General features: G+C 33.3%; 2 protein-coding genes and 1 pseudogene across 3 annotated transcripts; all 3 read right to left on the bottom strand.

Moving 5' to 3' along the window:
* Positions 1-1,070: 1,070 nt before the first annotated feature.
* LOC137810264 (putative disease resistance RPP13-like protein 1) lies at positions 1,071-5,400 on the bottom strand (annotated as a pseudogene).
* Positions 5,401-7,407: 2,007 nt separating this feature from the next.
* On the bottom strand, positions 7,408-11,657 carry LOC137810308 (beta-glucosidase 12-like). 2 transcript variants are annotated; one of them, XM_068611506.1, is made up of 13 exons: positions 11,301-11,657; positions 11,020-11,089; positions 10,738-10,796; positions 10,572-10,647; positions 10,354-10,431; positions 10,168-10,255; positions 9,823-10,078; positions 9,584-9,699; positions 8,926-9,143; positions 8,301-8,332; positions 8,100-8,202; positions 7,860-7,968; positions 7,408-7,760 (listed from the first exon to the last, which is right to left on the bottom strand). In XM_068611506.1, exons 1-13 carry the CDS (start codon positions 11,487-11,489, stop codon positions 7,574-7,576), a joined length of 1,581 nt encoding a protein of 526 aa, XP_068467607.1. In that variant the 5' UTR covers positions 11,490-11,657; the 3' UTR covers positions 7,408-7,573. The 2 variants fall into 2 exon arrangements, with proteins under 2 accessions (XP_068467607.1, XP_068467614.1); XM_068611513.1 differs by lacking the exon at positions 11,301-11,657 and having other exon boundaries at positions 10,738-10,847; positions 11,020-11,068.
* A 1,621-nt stretch (positions 11,658-13,278) lies between these two features.
* On the bottom strand, positions 13,279-14,159 carry LOC137810323 (isoflavonoid 7-O-beta-apiosyl-glucoside beta-glycosidase-like). The gene is made up of 4 exons (XM_068611525.1): positions 14,021-14,159; positions 13,820-13,922; positions 13,567-13,675; positions 13,279-13,469 (listed from the first exon to the last, which is right to left on the bottom strand). Exons 1-4 carry the CDS (start codon positions 14,021-14,023, stop codon positions 13,283-13,285), a joined length of 402 nt encoding a protein of 133 aa, XP_068467626.1. The 5' UTR covers positions 14,024-14,159; the 3' UTR covers positions 13,279-13,282.
* Between the last annotated feature and the right edge of the window lie 1,795 nt (positions 14,160-15,954).

The following is a 15,954-nucleotide window of genomic DNA, read 5'->3' as shown; positions in this document are numbered from 1 at the left end:
AGCAAAGGGCAGTTGCCCCGAATTGAAAAATGTGAAATTAATTTGGGAAGATCCTCCTCGAGTATGCCTTGCAGGTTGGGGCAGTTTTGAAGTTCCAATGTTTTGAGAGATGAGAGTTGATGCAGACGTCCAGTTTTTTAAGATTTGGACAATCAGAGATGGCTAGAGAAGTAAGAGAATGGAAGCAAACCTTCATCAGGAAAATATTCTGCATCCACTTTCACAATCAATCATTTTTGTGTGATTGATGAGTTTGTTTTTCCATTTGGAAAGTGAGTTTGATATATATACATACTAGTTTGAATCACACTTCCTGAATTAAGCAAGCATAACATTGCCTTAAACAAGTGTCATTATGCAGGTATATCGAATATTGAAATGAACTTTGAAATGAATTTTGAGTTCCCTCTTTCTCTGTTTTGGAGACAATTAGGTAAGGTTACGTCTGCTGTTGTCTCTGAATTTGAACAACACAGGATACTTAAGATTCAAAAAAGTTGAGTAATCCATACTATAATTTATTAAGCATTTAAATGTGATAGGCTAATGTCATATATTAAGCATCTAATACTTTACTGATACAGTGGCTGAATTTTACCTTTGATTAATTAATTATCATAAAACAAATAAATATTCGATAATTTAAAATTTAAATTTCATATAATAGTATTATGATAATTGCTATACAATCATAATATTCTTTTAATAGTATTCGATACCTGTATTTTTTCTTTTAATATTCTTTTACCTCTTTCTATCCTTTGCATTCTTCTTTTGATTAATTTTTTTTTAAATTTCCATACATTCTTAATCATGAAAAAAAAATGTTTTTATTATATAATTATGACAATTAATAAAAAAAATTATTATTTTATGCATACTTTATAAGTGTTTTTTACAACACATATTTATTATCTTTGGCATCCTCATTTTTGTCTGAATTAAGTTTTTAGTTTAGATGATTTACAGGAAACTACCTAGGAGTAGTTGCAATAAAAAGTTGAAAGCATTTTGTACTAGTAATTGTAATGTAAAAAGGAAAAGGAATGAATTGTTAGAAGGTAACACATTGTAAACAAAAACAAATATTACTAACCCACCAAATGCATCACTATTCATCACTATCGGAAACATCCTTGATACAATCATCGATAATCTTTTTTCAGTCTTCGCCTCCATCTTTTTGGCAACTCGTTTGCAGCAAAGGACAATCACTAATATCAAGTTCTGAAATTGATTTGGGAAGACCCTCTTCCGGTAAGCGTTGGAGATTGGGGCAGTTCTTAAGATACAAAATCTGAAGGGATGAGAGTTGATGGAGACCCTTGGAGTCCAGTTTTTCTAGATTTGGACAATCAGAGATGCTTAGATAAGTAAGAGAGAGTGGAAGCAAACCTTCATTAGGAAAACATTTTGCATCTACTTTTTTAATCCACAACCATTCCAAAGAAGAACTGTCTGTGAAAGCTCCTTTCAGTGAGCCAACAAGTCTAGAGCAATTACTGATTGTCAGATTCTTGAGATTTGATGGTAAACCTCCGCCAGGGAAGGACTTAAGTCTTGGACAATCTTTTATTTCTAAAGTTTTGAGATTTTGTGGGAAACCTTCGTCAGAGAACGACTCAAGTACTGAACAACCTTTTATTGTCAGAGTTTGGAGATTTGATGGGAGACTTCTGTGAGGGAACAACTTAAGTCTTGGACAATCTTTTATTGTTATAGTCTGGAGATTTGATGACAAACCTTCGCCGGGGAATGACTCAGGTACTAAACAACCTTCAATTTTCAAAGTCTGGAGATTTGATGGGAAACCTCTCTCAGGTAACGGCTTAAGTCTTGGACAATCTTCTATTACTAAAGTCTGGAGATTTGATGGCCAACCTTCATCAGGAAATGACTCAAGTACTAAACAACCTTGTATTGTCAGAGTTTGGAGATTTGATGGAAGACCTCTGTCGGGGAACGACTTAAGTCTTGGACAATCTTCTATTACTAAACTCTGGAGATTTGATGGCAAACCTTCATCAAGAAATGACTCAAGTACTAAACAACCTTGTATTTTCAGAGTTTGGAGATTTGATGGGAAACCTCTGTCAGAGAACGACTTAAGTCTTGGACAATCTTCTATTACTAAAGTCTGGAGATTTGATGGCCAACCTTCATTAGGAAATGACTCGAGTACTAAACAACCTTGTATTTTCAGAGTTTGGAGATTTGATGGCAAACCTCCGTCAGGGAACGCCTGTAGTCCTGAACATTGTCTTATGGATAACTCCCTCAGAGATGGAAGCAGCAAATGCATGCTTCCAGGCAATGATTGAAATTTAGGACAAGAATTGAGTGTCAGCTCTTCTAGATGATTATGGATGAGACTTTGTGAAATCATCTCTAGATTACCAATCTTACTGAGATTAAGCATCTTGAGTGTTGGGCACAAATCCAGTGGAAAACTTCGTAGAGAGAGCCAATCATCATAGATAGAATCCACTGTGAGCCTTTTCATTGGACCCCACTCTAACTGCAGCTCTCCCTAGTGATATAGTTCTAAATCTAGAGCCCTAGGAGCAGAAGTCTGAAGTTGTGGGCAGTATATAATTCGTAGTGTTTCCAAAGGATTAAGTTGCTCTGGTAGCTGTCCTTTCAACTTCTTACAATATGCTATGTGCAGCCTTCGCAGACGTGGAAAAGCACCCACAGCTTGGCAGTCCCACTTTTCCCATCGACTCAGAAATAAGAAGTCCAATGTTTCAAGGGATTTAAATGAACAAGAGTTGCTACCATAAAAATCACCATCAATTGTCATTATCCCATCAAGGTTTCTAATCCTCAAGAACTTCAGAAATGGCAAAAGTCCAAGGGGAGGTAAACGTTCACAAGATTTACATTCTTCCAACACTACGGACGTCATATTCCACAGTGAATTTTCTAGTAACCAATTTGGAAATCGTTTCCCACCATACCTACAGATTGACAACTTCTTTAAGTTTTTGGAAGGTTGCAGATTCTCAATTACCTCTTCTTCCTTTTTGGAATCATTAGAGTTCCGATCATTTGAATCATTAGAATTCTGATCAGACTCCCATGCCAACTTCAGCGCCACAAGGTGTGTTTTATTCTGCAAATCTGCTTCTAATGCATCCAGGGAATTCTCAACATTCTGCAGCCCCTGAATTATTAGACTTCCCTCAAGGTTGAGCTCTCCTAGCCGTTGAATACCCAACTCCCTATCATGGCCAACATTAAAGGAACCCATTACTATTTTAAGATTCTTCAGTTTCCCCAAATACGGTGGCACCTTCGTCACTTTAGTTCCTTTAAACTCAAGGCGACACAAATTGGTGAGTAAATACAAATTTGAAGGCAACTGCTTCAAAACTTTACAATAGTTCAACTTCAGTATTTGCAAGTGGGAGAGTAAACATATCTTTTCATTTAGTCTTTTTATGTCAGTATTGGATAGGTCTAAGGAACGAAGATGCTCAAGATTGGCAACAGAGTCAGGTAACCATTGAAGGTCAGAACAATGAGACAGAGATAAGATTCGTATGAACTTAAACTTGGAGAACAATTCATGTATCGACATTTTGAAACCCCCAAAGAAACTATGTATCGACACAAATGTACGTAAGCTTTCTGCATTACATAAAGTTCCAAACCTATCAGAACCTCGGGAGTAACCAAATGAAAAATGACGAGTTACTTTCTACATCTTTTCTGTTTGATCAAGTTCGCACGTGAAGTATAGGCCTCCACCGACATATTTTGCCAAATCATGTAGAAGGTCATGCATGAAAAATACTTCTTTATATTCATGTGATTTTTCATGTGATTGTTGGAAAAAGGACCTTGATAGTAGATCATTGAAGTATTGTTGGCAAACTTCTTCTGGAGTCCTATGTTGACGACAATGATTTTCAGTCATCCACAACTGAATCAAATCTTCCTTTACAAACTCATAATCCTTGGGGAATAGGGCGCAGTAAGCAAAGCATACCTTGAGATGGGAAGGAAGGTGAATATAGCTCAATGCTAAAGCGGGAATAATATCACAACGCTCTTTTGAAAATTCCCATATTTCGCTTTGGAATACAGTTTGCCACTCTGAAACATACGATTTGTTATATAACATGCTTCCCATTGCTTTTAAGGCAAGAGGTAGTCCTTTACATTTTTTAACAATCTTCATGCCAATCTCCCTGCACTCTTGATTGGGTTGAGTATCATCATCTCGGAATGCGTGTTTAGCAAACAACTTCCAACAATCATCTTCTTGTAGTTGTTCTAGGGAGTGTTCCTCAGACCGCATGGTAGAAGCAACTTCCTTACTACGTGTAGTCACTAGAATCCTACTCCCTTGGGCTCCGAAAACAAGGGGCTTTCGCACTTCCTCCCATTTAGGTTGGTTTTCGTTCCAAATGTCATCCAAAACAAGAAAAAATTTCTTCCCCGTCAATTCTTTTTTTAATCTTCTGTGAACCATCTCCAGATCTCTAGTGTCATCATCAGTGGGTTTAGTAACATGCTCAAGAATTGTTTTTGATACCTTGAAAACATCAAATTCATCTGAAACACAAACCCAAGCTTTGACATCAAATTTATTAGTTTCATCCATCCTTGGGTCATTGAATACATGTTGAGCAAGAGTGGTCTTACCCACCCCTCCCATTCCCACAATAGAAAGTATTGATAGGTTGTTGTGAGTGTCGGATGTGAGCCAGTTAAAGACAAATTGTTTGTCATGTTCTCTGCCATAGATATCAGTTTCGTTTGGCAAAGATGTAGATGATAATCTACTACCGGATCTGACCCCAACATCATCAGTCTTTTTCAAGTCTAGAATTTTGCTGCGGTTTTCAAGATCTTCTAAGACCGCAATGATTTGTTCTATCCTTGTTTCAATTTCATTTTCTTTAAAGAAACTGACAAAAGAAAATTTGAGGGAATTGAATACCTTTTTAATAGCACCCTGAGACTGAGCTTCCACTTGGCTTTTGGAGAGTGCATTATCTATTTCATCCAAGAGATCCTCTGCATCAATCACGAAGCTCTTAGATGAGAGAAGCCATTCTCTGACACGTGGATCTGTGAATTGTTTCTGTTCTGCATCATCAGTCACAACATCAAGTGCTAGGAGCTTCAGCTTCAAGTTGGTTAGCTGCTCCTTGTATTTTTTTCCACGAAATATGTCTCCAAAACGAGAAGCCAAATTGTCAATGGTGGTCTCAACGAAGGTGGAGACAAGAGCATTGGTAATGAATTCAGCAGCCATGGTAGAAAATGTGAATGGAAAAGAGTTAGTGGAGAGATATGAGTGATGATGAGAAGAGTAGTAAGAAGATGTTTTGTTATGAATGATGGTTTAGTTTAAGGTCACCACTCAACACAAACCTTCACAGCTGTTGTCCATCAATGAATGAGTAGCCATCATTTTGTTTCCATCATATTCATTAAATTCTGTTGCAATTTTCTACTCCTCTAATTTTCCTTCTAAATTCCATCCATTCTCACCAACCACATCAAAACTCATTTTTCTGTTTTTCTAAAATACTAAAACACAGAAAAAATTCCAAAAATTCCAACTATGTCCAAAAATTCTAACTATATACAATACAGTTGCATTCCTTTCTTTGGCTAGATCATCAGCGCTTTGGTCCAAATCCCAGTCTGACTTTAGATCCAAATATTTATAACTAGTATAAGTTGTTCTAACATTGTTACATGTTTTAAAATTTTGAAATACAAGAGTATTTATTAAAAGGAAGAAGAAGAAATCTTAAAACATGCATAAGGAATATGATTCAGCATATGATCTATGACATAAGCTCCTATAAGGAGACAAATGCAGAATAAAAATGGTGTAACAATGATGAGAGCTAACACAAAATACCAGCACTACCAAAACAGAGATCAGTAGTTTCCCTGCATAAATGTTGACATTCAGCATGTTCATTCTACGCACCATCATGTCAATCCAAGTCTCCTATAATTTCCATTGTTTGCTACAATCTACATATTCAAATTATTCAAGTCGGGAAAAGCAAAACATTATGCATTCTTGAGAGTTTTAAGAATGAATAAATATATTAAAAACAGAACATTCAGTAGTGCTCTAACTCTTATACAAAATATGTTCCAAAGAGGTAGTTTCTCTGTCATAGAGAACAAATTGTCTAACTAAAAAACACATTTGACATAATGACGGATATTCCAAAATTGGTGTCTAAAATTTCTAACTCTTATACAAAAGATCCTTCGGAGAGGTAGTTTATCTGTAATAGAGCATAATGATTGGATATTCCAAAATTGGTGTCCAAAACAATCCATGTATATGCATAGTACAAGCATTATGATAATTGTTCCATAGGTAAATTGTACTCCAGCATCTTTGAATATGTTTTCCTAAGCATTATAGTTGGTTCTGCTAGTCTTGAAATCTTTAACCATTCTTGAGGGTTGATACATACAAACTAGAAAAAGTTGAACCTGAATTTCTTCCCCCATTGTTAATGAACCAAAGTCCATGACAAAACTTTAATAAGGATATCAGTAGTTGTATGTCAAAAGTAGTTCTTTTCAAGACAAAAATAAGTTTCTTCAAAATTGAAGTTAGTTTGTGCACAATCAAATTTGCATAAACTTCTTTTATTAGCTGATTTGAAATTTGACTTTTAACTAGCTAAGAGAAAATTTTAACTTTTGAAAATGCTTATTGCATTATTTTTTTCTGTATAATTTTTTGTCTTGCAATTATTTATGGAAAATTTTATGCAAATAAGCTTATATTGTTTGTTTTGTCAAGGCAAATCCAAAATAACCGACAATATATCTTCCTTAAACATTAATGAACAATTTGATGATGAGTCCAAAAGCATATCTATGCATGAACTCTGAGTTCTTCTTAATAGTGTATTTCATGTTGATAATCTCATATTTTGAAAAGGTTTCTGAAAATATATATGTTCAATTCCTTTTGAAAGTTTTTCTCCAAGGGATAAAATCTTACTGCGCGTATAATAAAGTTTAAAAATGTTGAAGAACAATTTTTATCATTTCATATTTTAGAGTACATGAGATTTGTAGCCTATTTAGGAAAAAGAGCCAACAGTAGTCCTAATGAAAAAGAACTTAGAAGGGCTAATGATAAATAATAAAACCAGCCAGAATGTAATACTTGTTACTTATATCAATTAAGAAAAGAGATTTGATCTTGGAATGAACTTATAAATAAGAATTCTACATTCTTTATTTAAAAAAAATTGAGATAAAGAATATAATTTAAAACAAACAATTTATAATTTTTATAGCTTTGACTTTATTATCTCTTGTTAATATAGATTTTCGTAATATAAATTGCTGAAACCTAGAGTGTCAGCCTAATCTAAATAATAATAATAATAATAATAATAATAATAATAATAATGTTCTTTCCCATATAAATCCATAGAAGATTCCAACTCAAAATAGACACTAACAAAACCATACTTTTACATTATTGACACATAAATTGAAGAATAGAAGTATGATGATTTGATCCGTACAAATACATTGTTGAAATTAATTTTCTTAGCAGCAATTAATGGTCATATGTATCTATTTTGCCTTGTAGGAAATCTCTAAACCAAATGGCAGATAACTTTGGATATCTTTTGAGATTATGGTAATCTACAAAGATTGTTCCAAACCTTGTAATGGACCCTAAACTCCATCCGAAGTTGTCAGTTAAAGACCATGCAAAATATCCTTTCACATTCGCGCCATTCCTAATAAAATCAAAACAAAAAAGTAATACATTATCATAATATAATTAGGAAGCTTTTTTCTGGCATTAACACATTTTGAAGATGGTGTAAAGCACTTACTCGATTGCAATTTGAAGATAATAGAGATGATCATGAAAGTAATCAACTCTTGAAGTATCTGCTAAGGCTTCTTCAAGTGATAGAGTTTCATCAATGATTTCATCTATACCTATATACACAAGTGAATAAATTGTTTCAGTATGAGAAGGAAAAACACATTATATCAATTCTCTCTCTTACTTCAATGATTTAAACATTCATAAATGAAAATTTCATGATTAAACTCAACAGCTACATTACCATTTTCAGTGATGTAGAGCAAAGGGTTGTTGTACTTTGTTTTCATATACAGCAACAGATCATGAATTCCTTTTGGACAAACATAGAACCATTTTGAAGTACTCTGCAGAATACAACTTTCCTTTTCTTTATTGAAAAACTAATTGAAATGAAGCACTGATATGTAGTTGCAGTTTCAATAAAATGTAATCACAAACTTACCACTTTACCAATAGGTATTCCATTACGCTCACCTGTTAATATTCTACATCATTCTCTACTAATAACATAAATTAACAATATAAATACTTGATTTTGATACATCAGCTGCAATTTGTGTTTGACCTCAAACATATATATAACTAAATTAAATGATGGATTAGAATAACAATGATAGTTTGAATGGTATCATATAGTTATAATGTCATTTATCGGTTTTTGTAAGAAACTGAGGCAATCATTGCCCCTTATTACTAAAATGGGGTTGTTTTTTAAAATACTACAAGGTTGGAGAAGTCGTGCAAATATGGTATGATTTTATTGTGAAGAAAATTTGAAATTGTATAAGGTGACACGACTTTTATGTAATCATTTTGAATTGAAGTCGTGTCACCTTGACATGACATCACATTGACATAACAAAAGTCATAGTATTTTTCCTACGATTTCTTCATAATAAAGTCATGTCATGTTGGCATGAATTTTCCAACCTCGTAATATTTTAAATGACGACCCATTACAGAGGTAAAAATTGTATGAGTTTCGTACAAATTCGGTCATTTATCTTCTTTCATACGTTAAAGTCTATATATAGTCAATAATGAGATAGATATTAAGGAGCACTTACTTGTAAGAATAACAAGAGAATCTGTGAGGGCGCTAGGCCTTGCTTCACTTAACTCAGGTGTATCAGAAGCATAATAAGAAGTATAGTAGTTTATTCCAATAAAATCAAAGGACCCTCTTACAAGTTTGATCTCATCAGCAGAAAACTTTGGTAATCGACTCCCTACCAGAGATTGCATGGATTTAGGGTATTCTCCAATTGTCATTGGCTCCATAAACCTACAATACAGTATTTGAATAAATTAGTTATACATATTATTAGTTTAATCCTAGCATTATAGTTGAGTAGATAATCAGTATTAATTGTAGGATTTTTCATCTGAATAACCTGTAATGGATTGGACTACTCTTTTGGTGTTCTTCATAAGTTTAGTGTTCTTATCTGACCACTATATCAAGCTTTTGTCCCTTTAATTAAACTATTTATGTCTCTGACTAATCATAAAATGAAAGTAATTTTCTCAAAGTACACACACATTCTATTACATTCCAGAGTTAAATTGTTATGAGGAAAACATAATATATCATGAGGCCTCATTGTGTGACAATATTTCAATCTTTCTCCTACAATATATTGAATTAAAATGACAAAATAATTTAGAATCACTATCATACTATAGTTGAGCTCCACATAGAATTTAGGTTCATAAAGTAGTTACCATCCGATTAAAAAATCAAGGGCTCTTTCTGCAGCAAACTGATCCAACTCTGTATCATAGAGTGGTACTATCCAATGACATGCCAGCGATATCCCTATCACACCCTTTTGAGACACCTACATACATGAAGCAAAATTTTAGTTTAGGACTTGTTTATTATGACTCTTTTATTGAATAAGGAAATCAATACACTTATTCTGATCGCATTTCAAAATACAAAATATGTAATTAAACCTTACCTGATATTTTGTCTTATAGACATTGACAGCAGCTGCATGAGCAAGTAATTGATTGTGAGTCACTATGTAGGGTTCAGTGGCTGAATCACCAGCAGTACAAGATAAGTTTTGCCAGGTTGAACATCTTCCAGGTGGGAAAGCAGCCTCAGCATACCCATATGTACTAAAGGTCCATGGTTCATTTAATGTAGTCCAATGTTTTACCCTGTCTCCAAATTCTTTAAAACAAAGTTCTGCATAATCTTTAAAATCATCCCTAGATAATGATAAAAAAGTAGATATTAGTTAGAGAATGTTCTCACAAATAATATATTTTGATTATTAGATATAAGAAATGTGAGTTACACTATATTAGGACTTAAAAAACCATCATATTCGTCTTCTAAGGCTTGAGGAAGGTCCCAATGAAAAAGGGTCGCAAAGGGTTTAAGACCTGCATTATGGATGTCAGTAAATTGAGTTACTTGTTTCAATTTCAAAACTAAATTAGAGAAAATGAAATTTAAAAAATATAGTTATCTACATATTAACCTTTATCTAACAGTTCATTAATGAGGTTGTTGTAATAGTTGATTCCTTCCTTGTTCACACCTCCGCTAACCTTTCCTTCTGAAATTAGCCAAAGAATCTAAGATTTAAATAATAGCCATCAATTTATACAATACATATTTTTTATTGCTATGATTAAGGAGTACTAATGTACAAAATTATAAGAAAGAGAAGCTCATATATAGTTTCCTGTTTCTTACTTGGAAGTATTCTGGACCAAGAGATTGAAAATCTGAAAGCATCCATGTTCATTTCCTTAATGTTTTCAACATCTTCCTGTGTTATTAGTCATGAAAAGAATTTCAAGTATGCTTTATTTTATTGCTTCACCACATATTAAGTATTAAAGGGTCCTTATTATCATACCTTATAACGATGGTATTGATCAATGCTAACATCTCCATTACTTCCGTCCAGTATTTTATCTGTCATGTTTCAAACAAAATATGCTAGAATTTGTAACTACAGACATTTCTCTGGCAGATCAAGAACATAGTAATAATTAGAAAACTCTATCAAAACTACATTACATTTTAATACAATAATATAAACTCAATAAATTACCATACACAACAAGCTATAATTGAACACACTAAAAAAAATTACAGTGAACATGGATTGTACTATAAGCAAGGAAAAAAATAAAACCTGGGTGAGTATGAGTGAATGTATCCCATATGCTTGGTCCTCTGCCACCAACATTTGCTGCACCTTCACACTAGTTTATATGGCAATTAATTAATCTCTTTCAAACTTAAAGATTATTGCAAAATTTCGACGATTTGTGAAACTTTTCCTACATACTTTTTACAGAAATTTACAAGAAATACGCTCCCTGTGAAACTTTCTCTAAAGTTTACAATATTTCAGTAGATGTTTATAAAAAAAAGTTTCAAAATATAAAAAAAGTATCACTGTTTTGGAAGAACCTGATAAGAAGATGATCCTGCCCCAAATATAAAACCTTTTGGAAAACTGCTTCTGTTGAGAGATGTACTCCTAAAATCATCAGTGGAAAAAATTGAAACTGAACCTTCAATGCAGATTGGTACTGATAGCATAAGCAGCAAAACACCAGAGAGAAGATTCCAACTCAATACCATAGCTACAATCTTCATAGTTTTTTCACTCTCATTCCAGATGTGTGCACTAATATATATACGAATTTAACTAATGAAGTCTATTGCAAATATAATATATATTAAAACTAAATTTTATTTTTATACAAAATCCACCACCTGTATTTGCAAATAAATAATGGAGAAATCTGATTTGAAAATCAAGATAAAAGAAAGGAAAGATAACCATAATCATAATCATAATTATAAGGAAAGATTTGTTTTAATGGAAGAAGTTAAAGGAAACCAACTAAAATCTTAACATATTTTTAAATAAAATATAATAAAAGGGTAATTTTCTATTTTCAAACTACTACTTTATATATTAGTTTTAAACATAAAGGCACTACCTAACTATGCAGAGCTGTCGACATCACCTTATCTTCAATCTGTTCTTCTATTCCAATTAACACGTTTTACTTGTTTTGCATCAGACCTGTACAATCAAAGATAAAGCAAAAATGTATAAGTTTCTCTGTTTCTATAATATTGTACAATATAATATAGGGTGTTTCTTCCTACAACATTTGGCTTCCTCCATCATTACATTTGCTTCCTACACTCCATCAGAAAGGTTAATTGACCAAATTAATTTGGAGCCTATTCTAGCGAATATTTGTTGGGTTTAGCAGGTCATCCGCTATTGGACCGTAATCGGACCACCCATAACATATATCTCCGCGCACGAGTTGGTAGCCTCGACGTGAGGGGTGTGTTGGAGATCTCACATCGACTAGAGATTAGAGTCTTTCATAGTATATAAGTGGATACAAACCTCACCTCATTGAGCCAGTTTTATGAGGTTGAGTTAGGCTTAAAGTCCACTTCGTAAGATGGTATCAGAGTCATGGTTATCGGACCACCCATAACATATATTTCCACGCACGAGTTGGAGGGGTGTGTTGGAGATCCCACATCGACTAAAGATTAGAGTCTTTCATAGTACGTTAAAGCCCACTTCTTAACATCTTTGTCATTATTAAGATCACAGGTAAAAGATGGATACAGTAGGCATGACTTTCTAGGATATTGGATCAAACAATTGATAGCCCTTTGGTTTGCAACTTACTCTAACTGTTTGAGGTGAACATCACTTCTATCTGTTCTCAAACAAGTAATACATATACTAACTTCTTTTTCAACATGGGCATTGAAGCTTTTAAACCTAGACTTTTCATTTAAGAAGTAAATCAAATTTTACAGTAGAACTTCTTGTTACTGGTTGAAGCTGGTTTGATAGGTCTAAGTATGTTTTCCTACATAAGTTGAAGCTTGTGTAAATAAATCACTGCTGCTAAAGTGTTACAGCAGTGATGACCACACCTTTTGGTACATGACATGTGGCTTGGAGCAGCTGTAAGGGTTGATATGCAAGTGGGTAGATTCCCTTTTGATTTTGCAGCCTCAAAGGTGAGTAAAAAGGACCTTCCAGAGAACAAAAACATCCTAGATTTTTAACTTATATGCACGTATTCGAAAAGTTGAAGTGAGAAATTAATACAAAACGTGTTATATTTAATAAACTTGGTCCCCAACTTGATAAAGAAAGGCAACATCAAACCAGAAAAAAAAAGAGACAAAGATGGAACATGATGAGAATTCATTAACGTAGACCCCATCCATACCGAAACAGTTGGAGATTAAATATGAGGAGACATAGAAATAAAGTTTCCCAGGAATAATAAAGAAGGGTATACCAACAAGGAGTGTGGATGGCAGTTATATGGGTTTTATGGGCTAATAGAAACTCTGTCATTTTAAAAAATGGAGTAATAGATAGAGTTTAGCAGCAATTAATTGTCATATGTATCTATTTTGCCTTGTAGGAAATCTCTAAACCAAATGGCAGATAACTTTGGATATCTTTTGAGGTTATGGTAATCTACAAAGATTGTTCCAAACCTTGAAATGTACCCTAAATTCCATTCGAAGCTGTCAGTTAAAGACCATGCAAAATATCCTTTCACATTCACGCCATTCCTAATAAAATCAAACAAAAAGTAATACATTATCATCATATAATTAGGAAGCTTTTTTCTGCCCTTAGCACATTTTGAACATGGTGTAAAGTACTTACTCGATTGCACTTTGAAGATAATAGAGGTGATCATAAAAGTAATCAATTCTTGAAGTATCTGCTAAGGCTTCTTCAAGTGATAGAGTGTGATCATTGAATTCATCTATACCTATATACACAAGTGAATAAATTGTTTCTTTAACATATATCAGTATGAGAAGGAAAAACACATTATATCAATTCTCTCTCTTACTTCAATGATTTAAACTTTGATAAATGAAAATTTCATGATTAAACTCAACTGCTACATTACCATTTTCAGTGATGTTGATCAAAGGGTTGTTATACTTTGTTTTGATATACAGCAACAGATCATGAATTCCTTTCGGACAAACATGCAACCATTTTGAAGTAGTCTGCAGAATACAACTTTCCTTTTCTTCATTGAAAAACTAATTGAAATGAAGCACTGATATGTAGTTGCACTTTCAATAAAATGTAATTACAAACTTACCATTTTACCAGTAGGTGTTCCATTACGCTCACCTGTCAATATTCTACATCATTCTCTACTAAAAACAAAAATTAACAATATAAATACTTGATTTTGATTCATCAGCTGCAATTTGTGTTGCACCTCAAACATATATATATAACTAAATTAAAATGATGGATTAGAATAACAAAGATAGTTTGAATGGTATCATATAGTTATAATCTCATTTATCGGTTTTTGTACGAAACTGAGGCAATCTCTTTTGCCCCTTATTACCAAAATGAGGTCGTTTTTTAAACCTACAATACAGTATTTGAATAAATTAGTTATTGGGATTATTAGTTTAATCATAGCATTATATATAGTTGAGTAGATAATATGTATTTATTGTAGGATTTTTCATCTGAATAACCTGTCATGGATTGGACTGCTCTTTGGGTGTTCTTCATGATAAGTTTTGTGTTCTTATCTGACCACTATATCAAGCTTTTGTCCCTTTAATTTTTATGTCTCTGACTAATCATAAAATGAAAGTAATTTTTTCTAAGTACACACACATTCTATTACATTCCAGTGTTAAATTGTTATGGAGGAAAACATATTATATCATGAGGCCTCATTGTGTGACAAGATTTGAATCTTTCTCCTACAATATATTGAATTAAAATGACAAAATAATATAGAATCACTATCATACTATACTTGAGCTCCACATTAGAATTTAGGTTCATAAAGTAGTTACCATCCAAATATAAAACCAAGGTGGTGATCGGACTCTGTATAATAGAGTGGTACTATCCAATGACATGACAGTGATATCCCTATCACACCCTTTTGAGACACGTACATACATGAAGCAAAATTTAAGTTTAGGACTAGTTTATTATGACTCTTTGATTGAATAAGGAAATCAATACACTTATTCTGATTGCATTTCAAAATACAAAAGTTGTAATTGAACCTGATATTTTGTCTTATAGACATTGACAGCAGCTGCATGAGCAAGTAATTGATTGTGACTCACTATGTAGGGTTCAGTGGCTGAATCACCATTAGCACAAGATAAAGTTTTGCCAGGTTGAACATCTTCCAGATGGTGAAATAACATCAGCATACCCATATTTACTAAAGGTCCATGGTTCATTTAATGTAATCCAATGTTTTACCCTGTCTCCAAATTCTTTAAAACAAAGTTCCGCATAATCTTGAAAATCCTTCCTAGATAATGGTAAAAAAAAAGTAGATATCAGTTAAAGTTTTTTTTTATCCACAAAGAATAAATTAAATTAAAAAGGGCACACTTAAACCCTTTTATAAAGACCCCATTTAGCTAGCATTTACACATGAAGATAAACTACTCAAACCAGATACATCCTCTTAAGGGACCCTGCATGTGTAGCTGCAGCTTAACATATAAAACTGATATAACAGATAAACCAGATACATGGTTCCCTCCTTACCCTCTATGATCCTAACATACCCCAGGGCACGAAACAACAATGATAAACTTAGGGAATGAACTGATGGTCATGGCACTACTACAATTGACACACATTCAAAAGAAAAATAAATTGTAGCCATGCATCAGTGTTCAAAACAAACATCACTACTCCATGTACACATCTTTAATGTGAGTAATCTTTTCCCAGTCTTCGCCTTCGTTTTGGCAACGCTGTTTCAGCCAATAACACTCACTTATATGAAGATTTGAAACTGATTTGGGAAGACCCTCATCTGGTAAGCATTGGACATTGGGGCAGTAAAAAAGAATCAATCTTTTGAGAGATGAGAGTTGATGGAGACCCTTGTAATCCAGTTTCTCTAGATTTGGACAATGATAGAGGGATAGAGAAGTAAGAGAGAGTGGAAGCAAACCTTCATCAGGAAAACATTCTGCATCCATTTGTTCAATACACAAGTTTTGCAAAGAAGAACTGTTTCCAAAAGCTCCT

Source organism: Phaseolus vulgaris, chromosome 11, assembly GCF_000499845.2.
Source record: "Phaseolus vulgaris cultivar G19833 chromosome 11, P. vulgaris v2.0, whole genome shotgun sequence".
NCBI classification, from domain to species: Eukaryota; Viridiplantae; Streptophyta; class Magnoliopsida; order Fabales; family Fabaceae; genus Phaseolus; species Phaseolus vulgaris.
The sequence above is the reverse complement of the archived record's forward strand: the minus strand, read 5'-3'. Positions and strand labels throughout refer to the sequence as shown.

What these genes read in the sequence shown, in the direction of transcription:
- LOC137810308 (XM_068611506.1), bottom strand. Translation starts at nt 11,489, where the DNA reads ATGAAGATTGTAGCTATGGTATTGAGTTGGAATCTTCTCTCTGGTGTT. An exon ending in TCTATAAGACAAAATATCAG is followed by an intron (nt 9,700 to 9,822) that starts GTAAGGTTTAAT and finishes TCATGTATGTAG; the next exon opens with GTGTCTCAAAAGGGTGTGAT. An exon ending in TATCTTCAAATTGCAATCGA is followed by an intron (nt 7,761 to 7,859) that starts GTAAGTGCTTTA and finishes TGATTTTATTAG; the next exon opens with GAATGGCGCGAATGTGAAAG.
- LOC137810323 (XM_068611525.1), bottom strand. An exon ending in GATCAACATCACTGAAAATG is followed by an intron (nt 13,676 to 13,819) that starts GTAATGTAGCAG and finishes TTGTGTATATAG; the next exon opens with GTATAGATGAATTCAATGAT. An exon ending in TATCTTCAAAGTGCAATCGA is followed by an intron (nt 13,470 to 13,566) that starts GTAAGTACTTTA and finishes TGATTTTATTAG; the next exon opens with GAATGGCGTGAATGTGAAAG.